The following is a 25,576-nucleotide window of genomic DNA, read 5'->3' as shown; positions in this document are numbered from 1 at the left end:
TTGTTCAAAACTTTGATCCAAACCCCCACTCTTTCAGAAAGACACACGGGATTTGTATCACTCATAACAAACCTCAGTTTTTAAAGATCTCATCCTAATGACCCCACACAGTAATCTGCATGGAACTCCATTTATCTACCTTGGAAGAATGATGAGCTGGGTTGACTCTGCTGACATTCAAACCTGCAGTTCCAGGGACTCTAGGTATTTCAAATGTGATGCTTAGACCACTAAGCCATCCCCTCCGGCCTATATTTATTAGCAATCTGGAAGAGGGGATGAATAGTGAGGTGATAAAATTTGTTGATGCCAAAAAAAAATCATTTGTATTAATCAAGACTAGGGAGAATTTATGAGAACTCCAGTAGGAATGAAAACCACAAAACAGTATTAACTTTGAAGATGATTCACAGACACGTGCAAAGTAATGCATGTCGGACTGAACAATTAAAACCTAAGGTATAGGATAATCACACTTCTGAATATTAAAAAATCTTAGTTTTACTAAGCTTTACATTTTGGATCAAAATGTAGATGCAAATTTTAAAAATACTGTTAAAGGGAGATAATATAACAAGCCACTACATACGTGACAATGAAAACATATTCTAACCTCTAATTCATTCTGTGTACCTTATGAAGCAGCCATAATGTTTATGTTAAGATGCAATATGTTATTATGTTAAAGAGGTAATATTTTCCAAAAAGGAATAGGTCATGAAGTCTCTGGTGAGAACTTTCCTCCTATCTAAATAGGTAATTGTGGGGTACTCTTTGAACACTGGTAGAAAATGATGCTACTTTTGCTAAGTACACCAGAATGAATCTGAGGGCTTGTGGGGTCCATGCTACCATCAACTGCCCTACTGTACCACGATTTTAGTCAGACTCACTGGTAAGGAAATAGAAAAAAAAAAAAAAAAAAAAAAGAATGAAGTTGGCATAAGAGATGCAATATAATCTCCTAGATCTCTCTCCTATTTGTCTTTAATTTATTCATTTATGAGGCTCTCTTTGGTCTCTTTTAAGGGGAGATAAGGGAGAGAAAAAAGAGACCCTATTATTAGTTTGGATATCTTAAAAATGCATCAATAAATACATTAGAATATCATTTCTAAGATAGTCTTAATTTAAAATAATGTACAAGAATAATTAGTAGAGTTTACACATTAAAGCAGTTTAAATCTTTGTAAGTTAACATCGTTGTGATTGTCAAATAGCTATTTAAGTCTCAGATTCTAATAGAGGTCAGAAGGTATATATGCACATTTATTTCTTTCGGTATTTCATTAAAAACTAAAATCTAACAAAGACTTTAAACCTAAATTCATGCAAAACAAGGTAACTGGCTTTTAATTTCTTAGCAAATTCATGTATCTTTACTTTTTAAGATAAGATATTCAAGCAAACTTGTTTTTTTTCTTCTTTGTTTTATATGCCAACAGCATATAATCTAAATCATTAGCTCTTCAAAGGTTAAGCCACAGTCGATACCTTTCACTTACAAGAGAGTATTACCTTGACAAAAGCTATTCCATTGGGGGACACTGTGATATCATGCCTAATTTGGTAAAGTAAATCTGGAGGTACTCTTAGAGAGGTACAGCCAAATTTGAACTCATCATACCTATTAAGAAAGAAAACATTAAGCAAATACTTTCTCAAATCATAGAATAGAGATACTAGACAATTTTAGGAATCTAACTCCAGTAGAAATTCATTTTCAAATATCTAAACATGAATTCATTTACTTAGTGATTTATTTGTCTATTACCACATAGCAGTTCTTCAAATATTCACAATTTATTAAAAGAAACATTTCTTAAATAGCATTATCCTAAAACTCATGGGTAAAATCTATACTGAAATACCAGATTTCGACTCAAAGTATGACCACCTTACACCAAGTTCCTTAAAGAAAACTTTAAGCCTTAAATAAAAAGATTGTAAATAACGTTTCAAAATTTCTGTTCTTAATAAAAAGACAGGATTACCAATACAATTTCCATGAATACTTTCTATGAAGGAATGAGTATACTCTAGGCTAACACTATAACTTGGTTTTAAATATACAAAAATTATAAAGGAAGACTCTGTATTTCTTATGAGAATATATACTCCTTTGAACATTAAAAATGTTATTCTCATTCAGTTTATAAAATTTGGTTGACACAAATAAATAAAACCCAACATTTAACAATTCAGCTTAAAAATATCATTGATTATTTCCAAGAGATCAAGAAGAGGTGACAGCTGGAGATAGATCATAATCCTCAAACTATTCCACTGAAAAGTGATTTATATCAACAAATTAAATGTAACTCTCATTTAAAGAGACCATGGATGTACATGGAGAATGAAACAAGTAAGTTGCAAGACTGATCTATTCATGATCTTCTTCATGAGTCATCCATTCATGATGCTGAATTAGTCATCCAGTTATCCACGTCCACATCAATTAGTAAGGTAACTACAAAGAATGAAATTAGCTGTGCTATAGCCCATTCATCTTTCTCAAAAGGACAGTATCAAGTGCAAAGAGACACTCAAAGTCTAATTTTAGTAAGAAGTACAAAGCACAACAACATAATTATAAATATGAAAACAAAACAAAACAACCCTTACTTTCCCAAGTTCTCCACATGGCCAAGGCAGGTGGAAAAACAGTAGTTGTATGCAATCACAATTGAAGGATATAGTGACTGGAAATCCAAAACGAGAACAGAGTTGCTATAGAAGCGAGATTCAGGCTCCATAATTAGGGGAACACACTGTGGAGCCCTCATTTGGGATCTCTGCTGTACACTAGGTGTCACAGGAATATAGTTCATTGGTTTTGCAATACGCAACATCATTGATTCCACACGGTACTGCAGGCAGAGAGGTGAAGTAGGAAGAAAAGAAGAAACAGTTTAAATAGAAACATATTGGTCTTTGAATATATGATAATCATTTAGGGGATGTCCTACTCTTCTGAATAAGGTTGCATTCTTATAGGTTTTTTAAGTAGGCTCCACACCCAGCGTGGAGCCCAACATTAGGCTTCAACTTATGACCCTGAGATCAAGACCTGAGCTGAGATCAAGAGTCGGACGCTTAACCCACTGAGCCACCAGATGCCCCAAGGATGCATTCTTACAATACAGTTATACTATGGGTTATTTAGTCAGCTTTCAGGTACCTGTAGGAAACATTCATAAATCCTTTTCCTATATTCCTGTAACTTTTATAAAAACTGTAAAGTATATCAAATAACTTATATAATAAGTCAAATTTTAGAAAGACAAAATTAGATTTTTTTTTTATTTTTAAAAAATCTATGTAATAATAAACAGGTGTAGGAAAGAGTGTACAGTTTAACAATTTCATTTGAAAAGTTGGCCAGTGATCTTTGAGAAATTTATTTGAGAAAATTAGAGAAAGAAAGGCAGGAGACTTGAGATGGATAAATGTTATTCTAATTTTCCAAGAAGGAAACACAAGGATTCCAGAATTGAAAGGTAGTCAGCTTAATACCAGTCCCCCACAAAATTGAATCAAGCAATTACTGATTGTTTATAATAACCACTATTATGCAGATGGTTTGGAGTATTAGAAAAAAAAGCACTTATAAGAATCAGCATGGGTTCACAGAAATGTTCTTACGTTGTTCTAAGGTATCTGTCCCTCTTATTATAAAGCCAGCTCAAATCATTTTTAAAATTTGTGGGGGACATAAATAGCTTATAAGCAATATAATTAAATAAACATACTTTATTTATTAATAAACATGCCAAAGTATTTAGAACTCTATTTTTGCTGTATTTACTGAACTGATAGATTGGGGGAATGTTATAGACTTATGCTAATTAAAATAATTAAAATAAAAGATTTTATGAGGTTAAGGAACCTGAGTGAATTAATGTAGTATCCCTGATGCCTAGCACAGTGTTTATTTAACACACTAAAGGTATTCAAATAAATATTTGTTGAATGAATGCATGAAATCTTTTTGGGTGATGCATTTGACAAAATCATATCTGTGGGAAATTAATTAAAAAGTTATTAATTAAATTACTTCTAAGGTCCTATTTTTCTTTAACTTCTTAAAAAAGTGATACAGCTACTTACACTGATTCCCAAATCCTCTTCATTTTTACAATAAACTTTTATTTGGAAATTCGAACATGCTGAAATTAGGAATGTAAAATAAGAGAGGCAGACTTTCTTTGCTGCTTCTTCCCTAGTTTTAAGGGGCCTTTGAAGGCCTCCCTAATCAGACTGACAATATTCAGAAACAAAATGTCATCCCAGGGACCTAGTCATTTAGTTTAATAGCATGAAAAAATTAGCAGTGGCCAGAAAGTTGGTATGCAGAGAAAATAAAAAGTGAAGGTGTTAAGTGAAATTAAAGCTTTTCCAGAAAATAAAATGACAAGATTTGATTAACCAGCTATATATTAGTACCACATAGAAAATTCAAAATACCAAATCACTTCAAACATCTTAAAAGTATGTCACTCACAGAGAACTTTCAAGTGTGTAAGAAAATTGATTTCCTACCTGTGAACCCCTTGTCAGTACATGCAAAAACTGAATGCCAAAGAGTCTAGCCATTTCACTGGTTTTCCCAATCAGGTCCAGCTGTTCTAACATTTGGAGATTTCCACGGACACGGCTAATATAGTGATCAACCATTTTCCATCTGTTGAAAAGCAAATCCATGCTATGAACATTAGGGGGAAATGTGGACGCTGGAAACTAGTACTCTTTTAATTCTGCCAGAACCTAGACATTAAAAATGAGGATTTACGGAGGGAGTCATGATGTGAGCCATTAGCAAAATATGTAAAGGAGTTAAACATTAGAAAATTTCAAATATTTCAAGGGCATAAAACCTAGTGAAAATATGCAAAGTTTAAAATAGTACTTGTAGGGATAATTATTCTCAGTATTTTGCTTGTTGTTACTCTATTTTTATTATAAAAAATTAACACTCTCTTAGATGCTACTGCTGATGCAATAATTATACAATTATAATTCATCACATCTATAGGTTTTTAAAGAACATGGAGGCTTTGAGTTATCACTGTAAATATCAGTCTAAAAGCATGCCTACTATCTGTTCATGGGAAGAAACACAGTAATTTGGTGACGATTTAGGAAAATAACTTCAATGAGATTATACCTGGGGTAAATATATGTCAGATCAGTATTTTCTGTGAAAATACAAATATTCTGTTCTTTGATTTAAATCTTTACATAAATTAATCTCTTTACCAACTGCCTTTTTTGTTAAGAAAATAATCAAACAACAACAAAAAACCTTCCACCAAAGCTATGAACAAAAGTTTTGATTGAATATTAAAATGTAAAAATAATCTAAAGGTATATTATAAAGAATAAAATTCGTTCATTTAACAAATATTAAGGTTCAAATATATTGCAACCTTTAATTACATGGCTTTTAGAACAATACAGTCATGTAACTGTTTAATAAAAAAAGTTTTAAAAGTCACGATACATGACTAATACAGAAAAACTGGAAAATGAACATAAAAATAAGGAAAAAATGACCCTATAATAAAAAAAGACTTATAATAAGTGTTAGCGAGGGTATGGGGAAATTATAACCGTTACACACTGCTAGTGGGAACGTAAAATAGTGCAGTTGAATCGGTAAATAGTCTGGCAATTCCTCAAACTGTTAAACACAGAGTTACCATATAATTCACTGATTCCACTCCTCAGTATATATCCAGGAATGAAAACATACATCTATACAAAAAGCTATACACGAATTTTTTTTTTTTTTTAAGATTTTATTTATTTATTTATTTGACAGAGATAGAGACAGCCAGCGAGAGAGGGAACACAAGCAGGGGGAAAGGGAGAGGAGGAAGCAGGCTCATAGCAGAGGACCCTGATGTGGGGCTCGATCCCATAACGCCGGGATCACGCCCTGAGCCGAAGGCAGACGCTTAACCGCTGTGCCACCCAGGCGCCCCTATACACGAATGTTCTTAACAGCACTACTTGAAACAGCCAAAAAGTGGAAACAACCCAAGTGTCCATCAACTGATGAACGAATAAACAAAATGTGGTATATATCTACATGATGGAATATTTTTTGGCAATAAAAGGAAATGAAGTACTGACACATGCTACAATATGAATTAATCTGGACAACATATACTAAAAGAAGTCGGTCAAAAAAGGCAACATATTATATGAACCTATAAGAAATATCGAGAACAGGCAAATCTATGGAGACAAAAAGAAGATTAATAGGGGTGGGAGTAGAGAAGGAAGGACTGGAGGGTGATGGCTAGGAGATCCTTTTTGGGGTAATGCAAATACTACCATACACTGTGGTAATGGTTGCACAACTGAATACATGAAAATCACTGAATTGTACACTTCAAATGGGTGAATTATATGGTATGTAAATTGTATCTGAACAAAACTGTTAAAAAGAATTAAACAAAAAGCTGTCCTAAAAGCTTTATGTTCAATTTTTAAATAAAATAAACAAAATACTGTTCTATAACTTGCATTTCTAACTTAATATATTGTATTTCCCCACTTATATATTTTTATAGCTATTGAATATACTATTATATAACATAATTTAATGGCTTTGTTATTATCTTTTATTACTATAAGCAATGCTATGATGAACATCTTTATAGCTAAGTCTATGTACTGATGCTGAAATATTTCCTTAAGATAAATTCCTAGATATGGTCAAAAGGTCTGCTATGATTTAGTGTTTTTTTTTTTTTTTTAAGATTTTTTTTATTTATTTGACAGAGAGAGAGAGACAGTAAGAGAGGGAACACAAGCAGGGGGAGTGGGAGAGGGAGAAGCAGGCTTGCTGCTGAGCAGGGAGCCTGACGCGGGGCTCAATCCCAGGAGCCTGGCATCATGATGAGCCAAAGGCAGATATTTAAGGACTGAGCCACCCAGGCGCCCCTGATTTAGTTTTTAATACATAGTGACACACTGCTTCCCAGAAGGTTTTAATAATTTACATTCAAGCTAGTGATGATAAAGTGCCTGTTTTCTTTGCATCTTTGTCAACAGTGGGGATTATAATATTTAAGTTATTACTAGTTTTGATAGGCAAAAAATTGTATCACATTTTAATGTATTTTTTAGATTATTAAGGTAATCCTTCAATAATACAGATTTGTCAATGTGAATCTGAGATAACATTATGTGTGGATTCAGTCAGTCCCTTTAAAACAAAACAAAATGGATCTAATGACTCATCCTTTCTGTAGACCACCTGGGTGGTCAATGACCTGTCTTGGAGTTCTCTGATTCCTTCTTCTGCTTAATCTAGTCTACTGCTAAACTCTTCTAATAAAATTTTCAGTTCAGTTACTCTGTTCTTCGGCTCCATGATTTCTGTTTAGTACGTTTCAATATTTCCTATCTCTGATAAAAGTCTTACTTTGCTCATATACTGTTCTCTTGACCTTGATGAGCATCTTTATGACTCACTTATTCTGAACTTTTTTCTTTGGATTGGCTCTACATCCTAGAAATGAAGAAAAAAATTTTGAATATTATCATCTTGAGCTACATAACCTTCTGCTACCAATACATAGCTCCTACCTCAGAAACTGGAATAGTATTCAAAACTATTGCTTGGAAAGCAGATGAAATCAGAATGCTAGTATGAGTTCCCTAGATCATTAATATTAGGGATTAGGAAGGTTTTATAAGCTGATTGAGGAATCTAAACATGGAACATAACATTTTATGGAAAAATACATTCTAACAACACAACTCTGAGAACATAACTCATTTATATAATCGAAGGCTTTCAGGAAACCAAATTTGAATTTACAAAAACAAAATGATAATAATCAGGGCTCCTTCATGCTTTACAAACAGATTTAATAGAAGAAATTCTTGACTAGCAAGTTCCTTTAATTTCCAAGGCAATTTACAAAAAAATGTGTCTATTTACTTAAAACACTGTGGAAAGCAAATGCAAATTATTATTATTTTTTTAGCAAATGCAAATTTAAAAGTATGACTTACTTTGTGGGTAAGAATGCACTTAAATTTAAAAATAAAATTGTGTGATCTTCCAAAGTATCTCCAAAGAAAGACAGTATGGGGGTCTCTCCATGTAAAACAAGCCATCTAACATAAATGGTCCAATGTCTAGTTCAAGTCCTTTACGTAGTGTGTTAGGTCCAGCTCTCTATTTCACTTGGCAAAAGCAATTATTTATCCTAGATAATATCTAATTAGAGGTAGCAAAATATGCATTTACTGCATTTTAGGGCTTATAAATAAACCATCAAATGTAGCTTTCAATGTTAAGTTTAATATTAAAAGTTTCACTTTGGGACGCCTGGGCGGCTCAGTTGGTTGAGCACCTGACTCTTGGTTTTTGGCTCAGGTCATGATCTCAGGGTCATGAGACTGAGCTCTACATTGGGCTCCATGATCAATGGGGAGTCAGCTTGAGATTCCCTTTCCCCCTTTTCTCCTTCCCCTGCTTGTGCATGCACACACACACACACACACACACACACACTCTCTCTCTCTCTCTCTCTCTCAAATAAATAAATCTTTTTAAAAAATCAAAGTTTCATTTTATTTACTGATAGATAACTTTTCCTAAACTTCTATTTTTATAAGACTTTGATCATAAGCTTAGTGCTTTCTGTGACTTCACACTTCCTTGAGATTCCTCAAAGGAGACTGGAGAGGACATGCTCAGAAAGCAGTTCCCCCAAATAGTTCAAGTTGTTTTTAAGGCTATATTTCCATCCTCCCCATCATGTGGCCTTAAAATTCAATAAGCAGAGCTTCATTCATTTCAAACATCGGACATATTAATTTCAGGACTTTTTTCTTTCTATAGCTATTTTCTAAGCTTATTACTATCATTTTACCTTCAACTTAACGTAGAGGTGCGAACTTTCGCTTCTGACTATGATGGAATAAATGGCATTGGACTAGCTTTCCTGCTTTGATAAAACAGTTGAGGTAATTGTTTCTGGGCAATGAACAATAGGCAATGTAAGACCGTACTAGTGAACCCTAGACCATGCGGAGACAATTTCCTAATTATACTGCAGTATGCTAGAATTTAAGTAAGCTGTCTTGCTAAGCTGAGGAGGCAAAGATCAGAGTTCAGGCAGATCAAAGTTAGAATCTGAGGAACAGAGTATCTGTGCAAGCAGCAGAGGTTAGCAGTCAGAAATACAGGTGGGGGTTTCCTGTGAGTAACTGGCACAGGGCTGTGCTAAAAATGAGGAAGACGAAACCATATGAGGCTTACTAAGAAGCAGCTGCTGTGAGCTTGGGTTTGGAATGGAACTATTCAGACATTGCTGGAGTTGGAGGCTTAGCAATGCTTGAGGGGAGAGACCTCATTATTCCTTTATTAACAAGTGGGACATCCAGCTGGGAGTCTGGAAAAACCATGCCTTAGGAGGTATTTTTTTCTAGAGTAAGGCCTACTCTAGACAAACCTAAAACCAAGCACTAGCAATATGCAAATGGGATCAAGTTTGGAGACTGAATCCTGCCAAGTTTGAGGGGCTTAGAAAGCACTGTGGCTTTCCAGAGAATCACCTTAAGAAAACATAAAAACCAGGTTTACGTAAGTTCAAGGTGATCAGCCAATAACTGAATTGCCAACTTGAGCAAAAATAACATGCTTCACAGGAAGATAACAAAAATCTAGAATCTGTAAACAGAACATCAACAATATCCATTACATAATCATGCAAAGAAACAAAAAATATGACCCAGTTATTACGTAAGACTGATGAATCACAGGCCTGTATCTCTGAAACCAATAATACATTATATGTTAATTAATTGAATTTAAATAAAGTTTTAAAAAAATATGACCTAGTTAAGAAAAAAAGCAGTTGAATAGAAACTAACACCAAGATAGGCAGATGTTGGATTTTTAGTAACTACTACAGATATGTTCAGGAATCTAAGGAAAAAATATTTAGAAGATTAAAGAAAAATATAGTCTTAATGAGTGAATAGACAGGGCCACAAAATATGGAAACTATAAAAAGAAAGAACCAAATGAGAATCTGGGAACTAAAAATACAAAAACTGAAATACAAAATGTATTGGCTGGCCTTAACAGCAGACTGGTGATGACAGAAGGAAATTACTGAACCTAAAGACAGGCTGTTAGAGAAAAGACTGAAGAAAAATGTACAGAGCCTCAAAGATCTGTGGGACACTGTCAAACAGTTTAATACACATGTAATTTGGAGTCTTAGAAAGAAAAGAACAAGTGGGGGCAGAAAAAATATTTAAAGAAATAGCCAAAAATTTCCTAACTTTGATGAAAAACATCAATTCAAAGATCTAAGAAGCACAACAAACGTCAAGAAAGTTAAACAAATTCTTAAAAATCCACATCTAGGAATATATTAGTGAAATTACTGAAAACTAAAGGCAAAGAAAGAAACCTTGAAAGCAACCAGGAAAAAAAAAATCACAGAGTTCTGTTTCAGATAAAGAAAGCTGCAAAAGGACATCACTCCAGTCTAACAATAATAAACATTGGATAATCTACAAAATCTTGTTTTCTTGAGGCCGTCAGAAAGTTGAGGTTACAAGAGAATCAGGCGAACTAAATTTTACAGGGTAACAAATACATCTAAAGATAGATAGGACACATAACTTATTTCATCTTTGGCAGAGCACTGGCAGCAGAGGCAGCTGTCATAAAAGCACTTAAGAGTGAAAAAGTTAAAATGCTAATAAATTCTTAAAGGTCATGGATGGGCCAGCATGACAGTTCATAATCACTGGGAACCCCAGATACCAGAGGAGTGTTCTTCCTCGGGCCCACCACCAAGACTGGGGGCAGGGCACAAAGGAATGAAATCCTGCATCTTCCTCTGACTTTTCTCTCATATGAAGCAAAGGCTTGAGCTGCTGTGGAACTGGCAGGAAACTCTAATCCTCAGGATTTAAGCAGAGATCCACTATCTCTTGGGAAAGAGAAGATGCAAAAGATGTCTGCTGCTGGGAAAGGGGTAGTTGCAAGAGCTGCACCTGAAGGAAGGGCAGGCAACCTCCCCTATTCCAACTGTGGGCCTTGTACTGAGTAATAAGCAACAGCTGTCTACCACTGGAAAAGAGGCAGGGAACCTTTCCATCATAGATTCCAGGCAAGGAAATAGCGCTGATGAGGAAGGAACTGAAGCAGAAAGCCATCTTCACCAGGCGCAGTCAGGAAATCTGCTTGGGGCCACGACCTGGCAATAGTACAAAGCAGAGGTCCACTGCTCTGTGGGAAGTGCAGGACTGTTGAGAAAGTCTCATCCCTGAGCCCCAGGAAAATAGGAACCTCTAAAGACTGACTCTGGATAAGGAGAGCTGAGTAATGCCGCTGCCTCCACTATAAGCCTTACACAGAGGAACAACAGCAGTCAGCTGTTCACGAAGCCGGACTTTGAAAAAAATGCATTGTATACACTGGAAAAATGAGGAGAATGACTATTGACTTCTCATTAGAAACAATGGAGGCCAGAAGAAAAGGAGTGAAATCTTTAAAATGGTAAAAGAAAAGAAAGCAAACAAACAACTCAACCCCAGAATTATTGGACACTGAAAATATCCTTCAAATAATAAGGATGTGATAAAGACATTTTCAGATAAATAAAGGCTGAATTTATTGCCAGCTGACTTGCAGAATTACCAAAGAAAACAATTCAGCAGTTCCTTAAAATATTAAACATACTAACCATGTGACCCTGTAGTTCCACTCCTAGAGAAATGAAAATGTATGTTCACACACAGACTGGCATGCAGTTTTATTCGTAACAGCCTCAAACGAGAAACAACCCAATTGTCCATCAACAGGTGACTGGATAAATACATTGTGGTATATTCATACAACTGAATATTACTTAGTAATAAAAATGAACAAGTTACTGGTTTATGCAATAACATAGCTAAATCTAAAAAATTATTATGCCTTCTTGAAAGAAGCCAGACAAAAAGATGTAGATTATAAATAATTCTCTTTATATGAAATTCTAGAATTGGCAAAACTGATCTATAATAATAGAAATTCAATTAGTACTTACCTGGGTCGTTAAGGGATAGATAGGTTGACAGCAATGCTTACAATGGAATTTCCTGGGTGTCTGAAGTGTTCACTATCTAGACTGGGGTAGTGGTTATGGGGTGTATACATTTTTTAAAGTCACGGCACAATACAATTTAAATGCGTGCATTTTATTGTATGTAAATTATACTCTAATAATACTCATTTTTAACAGAGATATTATCCTCTTCAGAGTTATAAAACATTACCTGTATAGATCTGTCTTGTTATCAAACCAATCTGATAAGACTCGAAAGGTAAAGAGAGGAAAACGCTGATGAAGAACATGAAAGCTCACATTTTCAAAGGTGTAGTTAGTTAGAGCCACCTAAAAAAAAAACCAACAAAACCAAGACTTCATTATAATAATGCTTGTATTTATGTGCAAATTTGGTTCTAAAAGATCCAGAATATTACCTCAAGCTTTTCACAGTAGATATGAAAGCTCCCTGTAAAAATGGTTTGTTACAACTGAATCATAAATAATTTAAAACTATGTATATTAGGACTTCTAGACAGAAATACTCATAATAAGCAAATACTTAATTAGAAAACAATCAGACCAAATGAGTTCAACTTGGTCATGACATACTTAAGAGATCTCAGTTTTTATCACTTCTTTTTACACTCTTTGCCAATATAAATACTGACAGAAGCATTTAAAAAACTTTTTAATAAAAAGTTTATTATTTTTTTTAGTAATCTTTACACCCAACGTGGGGCTTGAACTCATGACCCTGAGATCAAGAGTTGAATATTCTTCTGACTGAGCCAGCCAGGCACACCTGACAGAAGCATTTTTACAGTATGATAGTCCTGTCAATATAATGTCTTAGATATTGCCTTTAATATCTGTAGGGAAGGAAATATCCAGACTTTCCAAATCTTTTATTGTATCTTTCCTTTTTTGTTTACATAGGCAACAATGTTTATAGTCGTGTGTATAGTGGGGATCTACAACAAGAAGCATATATATATACATATATATTTTTTAAGATTTTATTTATTTATTTATTTGAGAGAAAGAGAGAGGGAGAGTGAGAGAACATGAGCAGGGTGAGGGACAGAGGAAGAAGCAGACTCCCCACTGAGCAAGGAGCGCCACGCAGGCCTCAATCCCGGGACTCTGGGATCATGACCAGAGCTGAAGGCCGATCCTTAGCCGACCGAGCCACCCAGGCGCCCCAAGAAGCATATATTTGCAAACAGTTTAATGATTTAACAATTTCTGTAAATAATTTTCAGGCTTTTGCAGCTGTAGATTCTCACTGTGAATCCCTTGCTTGCTCATGCGTTAAATGTATTTGCAATATCAAATATACAGGTTTAGTATTTTTGCCTGTTAGTAATTGTTTCACGTGTAATGTTTTGGTTGAGATGCTAAATGGAGGATGAGTACGGTAGATGCAAATGTGGGAAATAATTTTAATCATGTGTAACTGGTCACAAGGCCTAAGTTGCAGTAACAATTGCTGTTTTACTTAACAGTGCCTTGTTGCTTTGTATGCATTAACTGTTTGGGTGTAAAGATTGTGGGTCTATCCAACAGGGAGTCACAATATTTAAATTGACCAACCTAATATTACAATTACTTTGAGGTGACCAAATGTAAACTAAAAGCCTTAATTAAAGTGGTACAACTTTGTATAAGTTGGCATCAGTACTTCAATAAATCTGGATTACATGCAAAAAAAAAAAAGAAAAAACATTTTTAAGCAAGTTAATTTTCTATCCTTTCCATACTTACTTTTTGGTCCATGAAGACATGCCGATTAACAGAATTCTACAGATTCAAGAATGAGTTATCTAGTTAAGGGCAGGCATTCATCCTGCTTCCGAGAATTACATTGGTACTAAGACCCAATACATGGACATTATAGAGTCACTTAATTTCATTCCCAAAGCAAAAGATTAAAAGCAAATGGCAGAAATGTTTCCCTATCCTCAAAATATGCAGGAAAAAGGGGCATCTGGCTGGTGCAGTTGGTTAAGTGTCTGACTCTTGGTTTCAACTCAGGTCGTGATCTCAGGGTGTATGCTTGAAGATTCTCTCCTACTGCCCCACCCCCCACTCATGCACACTCTCTCAAACAAATAAATCTTTTAAAAAACACGTAGGAAAAGTATGTTAATGGGTAAAGAATACTAAAAAAGGGCCCAAATTCATAAAACATACCTTACCCAAATGCTATCTCAGAAACACCTGCAGGACACAAGCAATCTAGACAATAGCAGGCATTTCAATGCAAAATGGAAATTGAGGAGTCTGCTGTTCTCATTCTTAGGTCAACTTGGGATTTGGAGGAATAGTTCAAAAGTACTTCACATTGTACATTATAATTTTAAAATATTTTCTTTTCCACTTCTACAATCCAGCAGGTATAAAGCAGGGATTGAATTTTAAAGACTCATCTCAGTGTAGTGACCCAAACTGGTCTTACTTTATCTATAATTTCTATCAACCTCCAGAACGACAGCACTGCAATTAGTATACCTGCAAGCACACACACACGTGCATGCACACAGAGTTTTAAACTTTGGAACAAGCCTAGTTTAGAGTCACCAGTATAAAGCAGGTACTAACCCATTATCTTGGAAGTAAATCACCATTTGTTCCAACAATCATTACTAGCCTGGAGTACTCTCAAAATAACTCACCTTATTATCAAATCCTTGTATTTGAGTGACTCTTCTACTTGTTAATGAATAGTTTCATTTTTTTTTTCTCCTAATTCCCATTTAGAAAATGGAGCTAAACATCTGATCTCTGGTAGTTACATGATTACCTAATACAGAGTATAGCACTTTAGACCAAATCTAAATTTTTGCTGGAGTATACATCTTGGTTAACATAAGCAATCAAAAAAACCTCTACAGAAAAGGTCACCTTATTGTCCTGTAGCTCTCTCACTAGGGAAAATTTTGAAGCTTGCTACATAGGTTGACCTATAAGGATTAACCAGCAGATTTTGTGACTCAAACTAAAAATCTTAAGAAATTGGTTCCCAATATCTGAGACAGATGGCAGATCTATGTTCTGGGTTGATTTTATTTCAAACAGAACAATTTCACAAATTGGATTAAGACTAAACAAATATCAGAACCTTATGATACCCACTCTACTTTGAGTCTTCTTGATGTCACAGGAGCATAAATATGCTTAGCTACAATCCCAGCTGTGAGTAAAACTAAAGGAAGGAAACATTAACTCTAAAATGAAGATGATCTATCTTCAGAATGTTCCAATCTTTGGAGAGTGATTTACTCTAGAAGTTGAAATATGGATCCAGAAATATGAAGTAGGAGTTACTTGTTTTCAGGGGAAATCTAAGTAAGATAAACATTAGATAAATGTACTATGCAGAGCAAAGTCAGAATTGATATAAAGAAAGTGTTACAACGCTTGTACATTTATTTATTGATAAAGGGATGGTCTGATAGAGGTATGGTTACACTTTTCCATTCACAGCTGCAGTCAATGTGCAAAACACAATAATCACTTCAGAAATAAACTTACTCAGAACTGGGAGAGGCAGTCAGAATTAGTGCAGCAGAACAGAGAAAATAAAGATGAAATGTACAAAAATTTAAGGTGAAGAACTCATGAATTTTTATGTATTTATACAACCGTGTAACCACCACCCATATAAAGACATAAGAAATTTCTAGGACAGAGCGCCTGGGTGGCTCAGTCAGTTAAGCGTCTGCCTTTGGCTCAAGTCATGATTCCAGGGTCCTGGGATTGAGTCCTGTATCAGGCTCCCTGCTCAGCGGGGACCCTGCTTCTCCCTCTCCCTCTGTCTGCCACTCCCCCTGCTTGTGCTCTCTGTCAAATAAATAAGTAAACTCTAAAAAATTAAAAAAAAATTTCTAGGACACTGGAAGGCTGTCTTCAGAGAGCTTAGTATATATTTTGTTTTATATATTTTTTATTTATATATTTATTTTATACATATTTATATTTAAAATAAAATATACACTAAACTCCCTGAAGACAGACAGCATGCCTACAAATGAGTCTGAGTCTTGACTCCTTACGAGCTAACGAGGCTTTCAACAAGTCACTAAATCTCTGTGAACTTCAGTTTTTCTCTATTTGGAATAGTACCTCACTACTCTGTTGTCTTACTTATAGTTTGTATCAAAATTAAAAAATGACCAAGTCTGTAAATGATAAAGCAATATATATATATATATATGGGAGCGAGTACATTATTCTACTTCTATATAATCCTCGTTGCCCATCACATTGTCTTATTTAAAAGCACCTGACATGCTTATTGACAAACTAAAACTGTAATAGGGAACATCAGAAACAGATCTTAATGTTGACAAACTGAGATAATGGGAGGCTTACATGCTTGTGTGGAACATCTGACTTTCCTAGTGGCTCTGTTGGGAGTGTTCTCTTCTGGTTCTTCATCTTATGACTGCTTTTTAGGATCTGATTCCTCTGTCTACTCCTCAAAATGTTTTCGTTCACAAAAATGTCTTTTGGCTCAATCCTGATCACTCTCTCAGTCCCTTCTTGGTGAGTTCATCCATTCTCATGTGACTTCCAAGGCTCTATCTCTAATCTAGACCTCTACCTCATATTTGGGACTTTCCTAATTACATTCTTTTTTTTTTTTTTTAATTTTGTTTATTTGAGAGAGAGAGAGAACACACGCACAAGCAGGGGGAGGGGCAGAGGGAGAAGCAGACTCCCTGCTAAGCAGGGAGATGGACTTGGGGCTCGATCCTGTGGGACCTGAGTCCCTGCAGGACCTGAGCCAAAGGCAGCTGCTTAACAACTGAGCCACCCACGCATCCCCCTATTTACATTCCTATTTACATATTTGGGAATTTCCTATCTTCACCTGGTTATCTGACTGATACCTCATGCCCTACATTTTTCCACCTAACTGTGATCTTAAATCATCTATGCCAGAACCCTGATAATTATTCTTGACACCTTCTCCTCGTCATCTTTTTTTTTTTTTAAAGATTTTATTTATTTATTTGACAGAGATAGAGACAGCCAGCGAGAGAGGGAACACAAGCAGGGGGAGTGGGAGAGGAAGAAGCAGGCTCATAGCAGAAGAGCCTGACGTGGGGCTTGATCCCATAACGCCGGGATCACGCCCTGAGCCGAAGGCAGACGCTTAACCGCTGTGCCACCCAGGCGCCCCCTCTTCATCTTTTCATACATCTAATTCTTGTGGATTTATCCTCAAATTGTTTTCTGAATCCTTATCCAACTGCCAACTTTCATTTGAGCTACCCCAATAATCTTCTCACTCGTTTCCTTACTTCTAATCTTGTCCTCTTCCACGCTGCTACCAGAGAGCTAGGTGTAAGGCAAATTCACGTGTCACTGCCTCCATCCCACCCTAGCCACCCACTTCCATGATCATACTCCAAGTTCTATTACCCCCAATAATTACCCCCTCCATAACCTCATGTATCCTACTCTATCTCCCATTCTTTGTAGTTTACTCCCTCTAGTACCCCAACCTCCCTCTGCTCCTTATCTAGCTCAAACTGCACAATTGTAATCACAATCTTGCACATATTATTTCTTTCTTTGCCTCTCTCTTGCTCTGTAATTGATTAACTAATTAATTATTTTTCCACGAAGCTACAACCCTTTGCTTGTGAGCTGTGGTTGAATCTAACCCTCAAGTAACCCTCTGTTACTTACGTTTGTGAATTTGAACAGAGCTGGCAGGTGATCACTTTTAATTTTCTGATGTGAATCTCAAATGGGCTGTCCATGCTACCTAGCTTTTATGCTATATTTTCTTAATTAACCACTCTCGAAATCTCCAAGATAACAAGTCCCTCCACTATGTGTATTTTCAGTTGAGAACACTGACTGCTTTTTTACTGAGAAAACTGAAGCAGTCAGAAGAGAACTTTCACAGACTCTCATTGCCACATCCACCTACCTACCAACATCTACAACCATATAATCTGCCTCTCTGCCTGTGAAAATAGAGGAACCATCTATACTTTTTTCCCCCAAAGAGTTTTATTTACTTATTATGAGAGAGACAGAGAGAGTGAGCAAGAGAGTATGAGCAGGGGGAGGGGCAAAGGGAGAGGGAAGAGCAGACTCCCCGCTGAGCAGGGAGCCTGCCCCTGGGCTCAACCTCAGGACCCTGGGATCATGACCTGAGCCAAAGGCAGAGGCTTAACAGACTGAGCCACCCAGGCACCACCCAGCTATACCCTTAATTGATCTAACCCCAGGCTCAAATTTGTGCAGTAGAGATGGCAATGAATAAGTATTTGGTACTTGGGAAATTCTCGAAAGGCGTGGATTAAGGTGATACCCGGAAGATCTCTAAACACCATCTTCTGGGGGAAGAGTCATTTATTCTTTCATTCAAGCAGCCAACAAGTATGTCATGAGCACTATTTAAGAGGCACTGTTTGTTACTGAGGATTCAAAGTCCAGAGGGAATAGCAGTAATTTTATGTTAAACAGGACAGTGAAGGGGCACCTGGGTGGCTCAGTCAGTTAAGCACCTGCCTTTGGCTCAGGTCATGATTCCAGGGTCCTGGGATTGAGCCCCACATCAGGCTCCCTGCTCAGGGGGGACCTTCCTTCTCCCTCTTCCCTTACCCCTCCCCCATCTGTGCTCGCTCTCTATCACAAATAAATAAATCAAATCTTAAAAAAAAAAAAGGACAGTGAAAACTAGTATATTAATAAATAAGCAAAATTTTAAAAACCCAAACAAGGCACAGAAGATATTCATTCAACTGTAAACTATATTGGGGGAATGCAACAGCTGAGATGTTCTAGAGAGAACAAGAGGATTTCACTTTCATTTTACATAGTTGTCTGCATTCATTTTGTTTTAATAGTGAATACAAATTATTTTTAATAAAAAGCACATTAAAACCAATTATAGAGTTAGAAACTGCTAAGTTTCATGAGAGAGACACAGATAAAAGAAATAAAGATTAAAAAGGAGCCCCCGGAACTGTTTAAATCAGAAACAAGTTTGAGGATGTCTAATATGAAAATTCTCAGGGCCAGTTTCTGTCCAAAGTCATAACCCTTAAAGTTCCAAATAACTTGAGATATAAGACAGTACTTCCCACAGTTCATTCAGGATTTCCTGGAAATTTCCAAATAGCTAGGAATACTCTGGGTCAGAAAAAAAAAAAAAAGTGACTCTCCAATTTGGCCCATCTCGGGGGGGGGGGGTAAGTTATCCACCTCATAACTTTCTCACAGTTGTTCCCATATTTACAAATAAAGATCAGATATACTGTATATTCAGCTTAGAATTAGAGAAAGCCTTTGACCCTGAATTCTCAGTAAGGACTAAAGAAAGCTCTAAACTTTAAAAAATATTTACTCCCCAATTTGTGATTTTAATAGTGGGTAACTGTACAGCTGCCTTTCGGATCTTCAGGGATGAAACTAAGATTCAACAATTTAATTTTGTGTTAACCTATTCAATTTATATGTTCATCACAGACAATATCAGAGACTGCAGTTTGAAATATATAATGGAGCATACAAACCAAATACACCACAATCTCTATACCTTTCATAACCTATGCTGTTTCATTAGAAATTATTTTGAAGTCACTAGGGATTCCTGTACTCTGATAATATTTTAAGAAGAAAACACTAACATAAAGTTATCCTCAAGCAGCTACATATATTATACATCTTCAGATTAGATGAAATGGGAGCATAACTTTAGATTCATGGTGTAGAAAGGAAATAAAAATAAGGACACCTGAATTTTATATAAAGAACCTAATTCCTTATGTGAAAGAATTACTGTGTGCTGGTGCCCAAAGAATTGCAGAGGGCATGCTTGGAAAGTCAAATGTTTTATATAAATCTGGAAGAACAAGAAAGATCATAGTGAATAATGAGTGTATAATAGAAAGTATATAATGAGAAAGTAGTTTCAAATAGGAGAAGAGATTGAAGAATACAGCTTTCTTTTAAATATAAACATTTTATCTGATATTATCCGAAGTCCAAAATCTGAAAATAGACCAATTTACAGTAGGCATCTTTTTACATTTTAATAAAAGAAATCAGGCAACTGTAAGGACGCAAATATGGCCTAAGATCCTATGCCCTTACATTTTTGGTTAAAGAATTATTTCTCTAAGTGATTGCAAGTAAGATAATTTGTTGAAATTTATACTACCAAAAATCCATATCTGGACCCCCAAAGCCTCAATTGGAAGCTGCTATTAACCGTTTCCAAGTACTGTCTTTCCAATTTACCTTCTTAGTCTGACCCAGTTTTTAAATATCCTTAGTTCCTTCCTGTGTGGAGACTAAATTTTTCTTACTTAATAAATTAGAAAGACCAAGCTGAATTCATCTAGCATTAAGGGCAAAAAACAATGAGATTATACAACATTCGACACATACAACATAAAACTATGATAGTTGTAGACTTTTCTAGCTACTGATGTTAGACACAAATGGAAAAAAATTAAAACATATCAATAACATTAAATAGTCCTGTAGCTTTGCATTTTAGAATGTAGTATTTAGCTTTGTAACTCTACTTAAGTATAACAAAAATAATCCACAAAGAAGCATAAATTACATAGGTTACACCAATACTCTACAATAACTAAAGTAGTTGTATCATCCTAATCTCTTATTTCCAATAAAATTTTAGATGAAGCATGTTACCTCGTTTCTCATGATTCTCCAAAGATTTAGTGTAATTCGGCCAACAATATTTATTTCACTCATTGTATCTGATCCATAATCATCTCTTTCAGGTGCAAATCTGTTCTCAATTTTGTCATCTACAGAAATGAATAAAGATTGCATCAGGACTCACAGAAGCCAAATTTCCAAGCAAATTATGCCAAATAAAATGAGAATAAAAATTAAAGAGAAAGATTAAAGATGAAATGTAGTCGTCTATTTTGTATTAGGCTTAGAGAATGAAGTCATTATTTTGATTAAAACAATTTTCTTCCAAGTTATGAATGAATTTGGTGAAATGGCTCCGAAAATTATATTTTTTAAATAATAAAAATGTGTATAAACAAATATTTTAAAAATAATAAACCCTTTGCACTTTAAATTTGGTAATTTCTGGTGCTATTCTTATGACCCTTACACTACAGCATTTCTTTGGTGTTAGGATGAGTATACTTATTCTTACACTGGTCATTTCCTGGAAAATATGGTAGAGTTTTTAACCTAAACAATTCTCTAAAAATTTGTTGACATCAAATAATGATGTTCATATTCAGAATGAAATTCTCCTAACTTTGTATGGACAACTAGATGAGGAATAGAGTGAGTCTAGTTTCTTGGGTGATGATTTTATCTAGAATAGAAATTAAAATGTGTTTCTCTTATATAACACTGGGAATATACAAATGTTGTTAATTAGAGGATCTGGAATAATATACATATATTTACCATATATTGAATGTCTATTATATTCTAAGAACTTTATTAATATTATTTCTTTTATTTTAACCTAGCCACTTTATAATGCTAGTATAATTTTCATTTTGCATTGTAGTACGTTTTACTCAGAAATGTTATTATCTTGGCCCAGGTCATATAGTAACAGAACCAGTACTGTAAACCAGGGTTACCTGATTCCAAAGATCATGTACATACACTCATCCCTCTTTTTTTATTTTTATTTTAATTTTTAAAAAAGATTTTATTTATTTATTTGACAGAGAGAGAGAAAGAGAAGAAGGGGGAGAGAGGGAGAGAAAGAGCACAAGCAGGTGGAGCAGCAGGCAGAGGGAGAGGGTGAAGCAGGCCCCCCGCTGAGCAGAGCTGGATGTGGGGCTTGATCCCAGGACCCTGCGATCATGACCTGAGCTGAAGGCAGACGCTTAACTGACTGAGCCACCCAGGCACCCCCCTTTCTTTATTTTAAAGAGATGATGTTTAAAAAGTTTATTTCATTTAACATTTACATAATGTTTACTATGTTTTTAGGCACTGTTCTAAGCACTTGATGATTCCTCTATGAAAGAAGTTCTATTATCACCCTCATTTTACAGATGAACAAAGTGAAGTATAAATAGGTTAAGTAACGTGTTTGACGTGACATAGCTAGTGAGCAGGACAGCCAGGATTTGAACCCTAGCAATCTTTCTCCAGAATTTATGCTCTTTATACTGCCTCTCTAACCATTCCCTTTCTATTGCACCATGTTGCCTCATAAAAATGGTTTCAGCAATGTTCTAAAAGGGCCAGAACTGGCTCAGTTGGTGGAGCATGTGATTCTTGATCTCAGGGTCATGAGTTTAAGCCCCACATTGGTTGTAGAACCTACTTAAAAATAAATACATAAATAAATGGACAAGCACTTTCATTCACTTTTTAAAAAAAACTTATTTTAGAGAGAGTGCACGTGAGAGTTGGAGGAGGGGCAGACAGAGGGAGAGAGAATCCTCAAGCAAACACTGTTGAGGAAGGAGCCTGACGCGGGGCTCCATCTCAGGACCCTGAGTTCATGACCTAAGCTGAAATCAAGAGTCCGCCACTCAACCAACTGAGCCACCCAGGTGCCCCTCATTCACTTTTCTGATCTGAAGTCACATACCTTACACCTGTTACAGCTAATTAAAATAATTAATGAGTAGACCAACTCATGTTGCCGCTCCTGAATATTCAGAAAGCTATCCCAAATGAAATGTTGAAAAAATTGAGATACACCACTATTCCTAGCACTCAAGGGACACAGAAGCTATGAAAAATTTGTGCAATTAAAAACTAAAATTCTTTGCCTTTTTATTCCAAGCTTTTTGCAAAGACCAAAATACTATTGTTCTTAAATCTTCTAGCTTCAGCCTTTCCCTTTAAAGTTACTAACACTTAAGACATTGTACTGAAGTCATAACCTCTCTACGGGATTCTCTTGATTAATTTTCACCAATATACTCAAAATATATGCTCTTTTGTCCTAGTCAGACTTGTGACTTTAAAACTAAGTTACTAAAAATTTTGTAGTTATTAAGAAAAACATAATTGTGAAAGTGCTTTATAAACTTGTTATTATTGCCCCCCTCCTTCAAACAGACTCAGATTTGTGGGAAACAGCCTTGAAAATTCATGCATGTTTTTATTTTAGCCTGACACCTTAATAAAAATCAATGGTTAGTGCTCCTCTACCATATTCTCCTTCCTTATAACCAAAAGGATAAAACACAGAACCAGACAAAATAAAATCATGGTACATCAACCAAAGAAATGTTATGTGTTTCATAATGATTATGAAGAAAATGATCTCATATTACAGAAAAATACTTATAAGATGCAAGATGAAGGAAGCATAACAAAAATGGGATATATGTATAAGTTATATAAAAAGAGACTTAGATATACGTATGTAAAATGACTGAAAGAAAAAACAACAACAAATATATTAACAGCCTATATAGCAGTGAGATGGGGGTATTTTTTCTTTTACTTTTCTTGATTTTTGAATTTGCCCATAATGGCGTTATGATATATTTAGAACTTACACAATTTAGTATAAAAAATTAGAATAGTACTTTTTAAACATCTTGTCTTTATTTACTTTGCGATTTGTCCTGTTGTTGAACCATAAAATATTCACAATGCTTCTTACCTGGCACCCGAGAGATCATCTGACATAAGTTAACACTTAAGGCCGCAGCCCTTTGTAAGAGGTAACCCCAGGAATGCATCTGAATCTCGTATCCTAGCAGAATGTCAGGATCATACCTAAAAGGAATGAAAAAATTAAACAAGGACCACACATTTGAACCTTTAATAAAAAATTATTTCTTCAGGATATAAAGAACAAAAGATAAAAATCTATTCTGTCTCTCGGATGGAGAAGGGACGATACAGTGGTACCTATAGAATTTCTATACAGGAACGAATAGGGCGATTAGAGTTCCTGATTTGAAGCTACTTTTGCAAAGTGATCATAGTTTTTACTGAGACTATTTATTTGATATGACTTAGGAAAGGAGCTGATAGAAACTGGGGTGTGAGGGGAAAAAAAAACGGGTGGGAGAGAGGCATTATCACTGAAGTGTAAGAGTGAACATATGATTGAGACTATCATGTGGGTAGGGGCAGGGTGAGGTATGAGGGCACGTGTGGATACTGTTTCAAAAAAAGATTGCTCCCAGGTCATTTTGCTGCCACTTCTCTCTAACCTATACTGTCTTAAACGGTTTTAATATTGAGAAAGAGAATGAAAATGTCTTCCTTTTCCCACTTAATTTTAGTAATGATTTGGTCCTCATGTGAAGTAAGGCCTCAGTAATGACAAGCTTGTCCTCTAAACTTAAGAGAAGGTGACTCAGTTTAATGGAACAATGAAATATTAATAGGGGTGAGATTAACGTGGGGAAGCTAAGCATCAGAAAGTAGGCGAAAAATGTGCTCAGTGCAGTCACACAGTTGCACGCACTGGTAAAGCTGAACCGACAATGTGCATTCAACTCAGAAATAGCCTCTTTGTGGCTCCTCTTAGTACAGTCATGGTGACCACCACAGAAAAATGTTTGGTGATAGTACAAGGGAAAATAAACTTGAAGATCTACCTCAGTGGGAAAATTGTGTAAGGAAGAGAGAACTATTATAGTACAATTTGAGAACAAAAACTTTGAGAGTAAAAACTACAATAATGCTCCAAATTGGGAAGCTCCAAATTACTGTCTTATTTATAAAAGCCAAAAAGCAGAGTGAAAGATCACAAAAATTTATAAAGTTAGGTTTCACATCACTGGCTGCAATCACTCTGAATTGTGGGAGGTGAAGCCTGTCCAGATTGTGTCATTTAACACTTGAAGTATCATCCAAAGTCTATAGCATAGGATTATACTAATTTACTGATGTAAGCTATATATGGCTACTCTGCAAGTCTGTGGTATAACAACGGATCATAAGCAGATCACAAGATCTATTTTTAAAACTAGTTTGCTAATATTTTATCATACTTCCAGAGCTGCTTTCTTAAAATGATGGACTTGAATACCTTTAGTTTTCACTCAGTCAACAAAAATGTCACAAAAATGTCCTCTTACTTTTAATACTGAAGAGTCTAAATGGTGATATCAAAAGAATTCGTTTCAAATGTCTGCAACTGCATTCTTTTTATTATCTCTATTCCTTAAAGGCCCTATCAAAATACATTCCATAATATAAATTTAAACATTTGGTAATCTGCTGTGATCCACTATTATGCCATGGACCACAAAGTAATCCTCAAATTTGTCAGGAGAAAAAGATAATGTACATATTATCCATGTGTTTTTCTCTATACAAATAGGGTTGAAATTTCTGAGAAAACCACTTAATTTAATAACTTATTAATTTAATAGAACAGCCAGATGGATCTTTTTACCAACCTATAAAAAAGTGTTTTCTTGGTAGAAAGTGCCACATGGCTCGTTATTCTAGAACAAAGAGTAGGGGTAAGACATGAGCATGGGGAAGCAAAAGAAAACAAGGCAATATGCAACAATGAGGCA

General features: G+C 35.4%; 1 protein-coding gene across 5 annotated transcripts in view; it reads right to left on the bottom strand.

The window, feature by feature from the left end:
• Positions 1-25,576, bottom strand: part of REV3L (REV3 like, DNA directed polymerase zeta catalytic subunit) — a 170,355-nt gene that overhangs the window by 29,941 nt on the left and 114,838 nt on the right. For all 5 annotated transcript variants that reach the window (XM_044388809.3, XM_026511625.4, XM_044388810.3 and 2 more), the window contains 6 exons: positions 23,698-23,813; positions 20,772-20,890; positions 12,310-12,428; positions 4,543-4,684; positions 2,626-2,870; positions 1,519-1,627 (listed from right to left, as the gene is read on the bottom strand). In XM_044388809.3, the coding sequence (XP_044244744.1) occupies positions 1,519-1,627; positions 2,626-2,870; positions 4,543-4,684; positions 12,310-12,428; positions 20,772-20,890; positions 23,698-23,813 (850 nt within the window). The remainder of the gene's footprint in view (positions 1-1,518; positions 1,628-2,625; positions 2,871-4,542; positions 4,685-12,309; positions 12,429-20,771; positions 20,891-23,697; positions 23,814-25,576) is intronic.

The sequence above is a fragment of the Ursus arctos genome, unplaced genomic scaffold (assembly GCF_023065955.2).
Source record: "Ursus arctos isolate Adak ecotype North America unplaced genomic scaffold, UrsArc2.0 scaffold_13, whole genome shotgun sequence".
NCBI classification, from domain to species: domain Eukaryota; kingdom Metazoa; phylum Chordata; class Mammalia; order Carnivora; family Ursidae; genus Ursus; species Ursus arctos.
The sequence above is the reverse complement of the archived record's forward strand: the minus strand, read 5'-3'. Positions and strand labels throughout refer to the sequence as shown.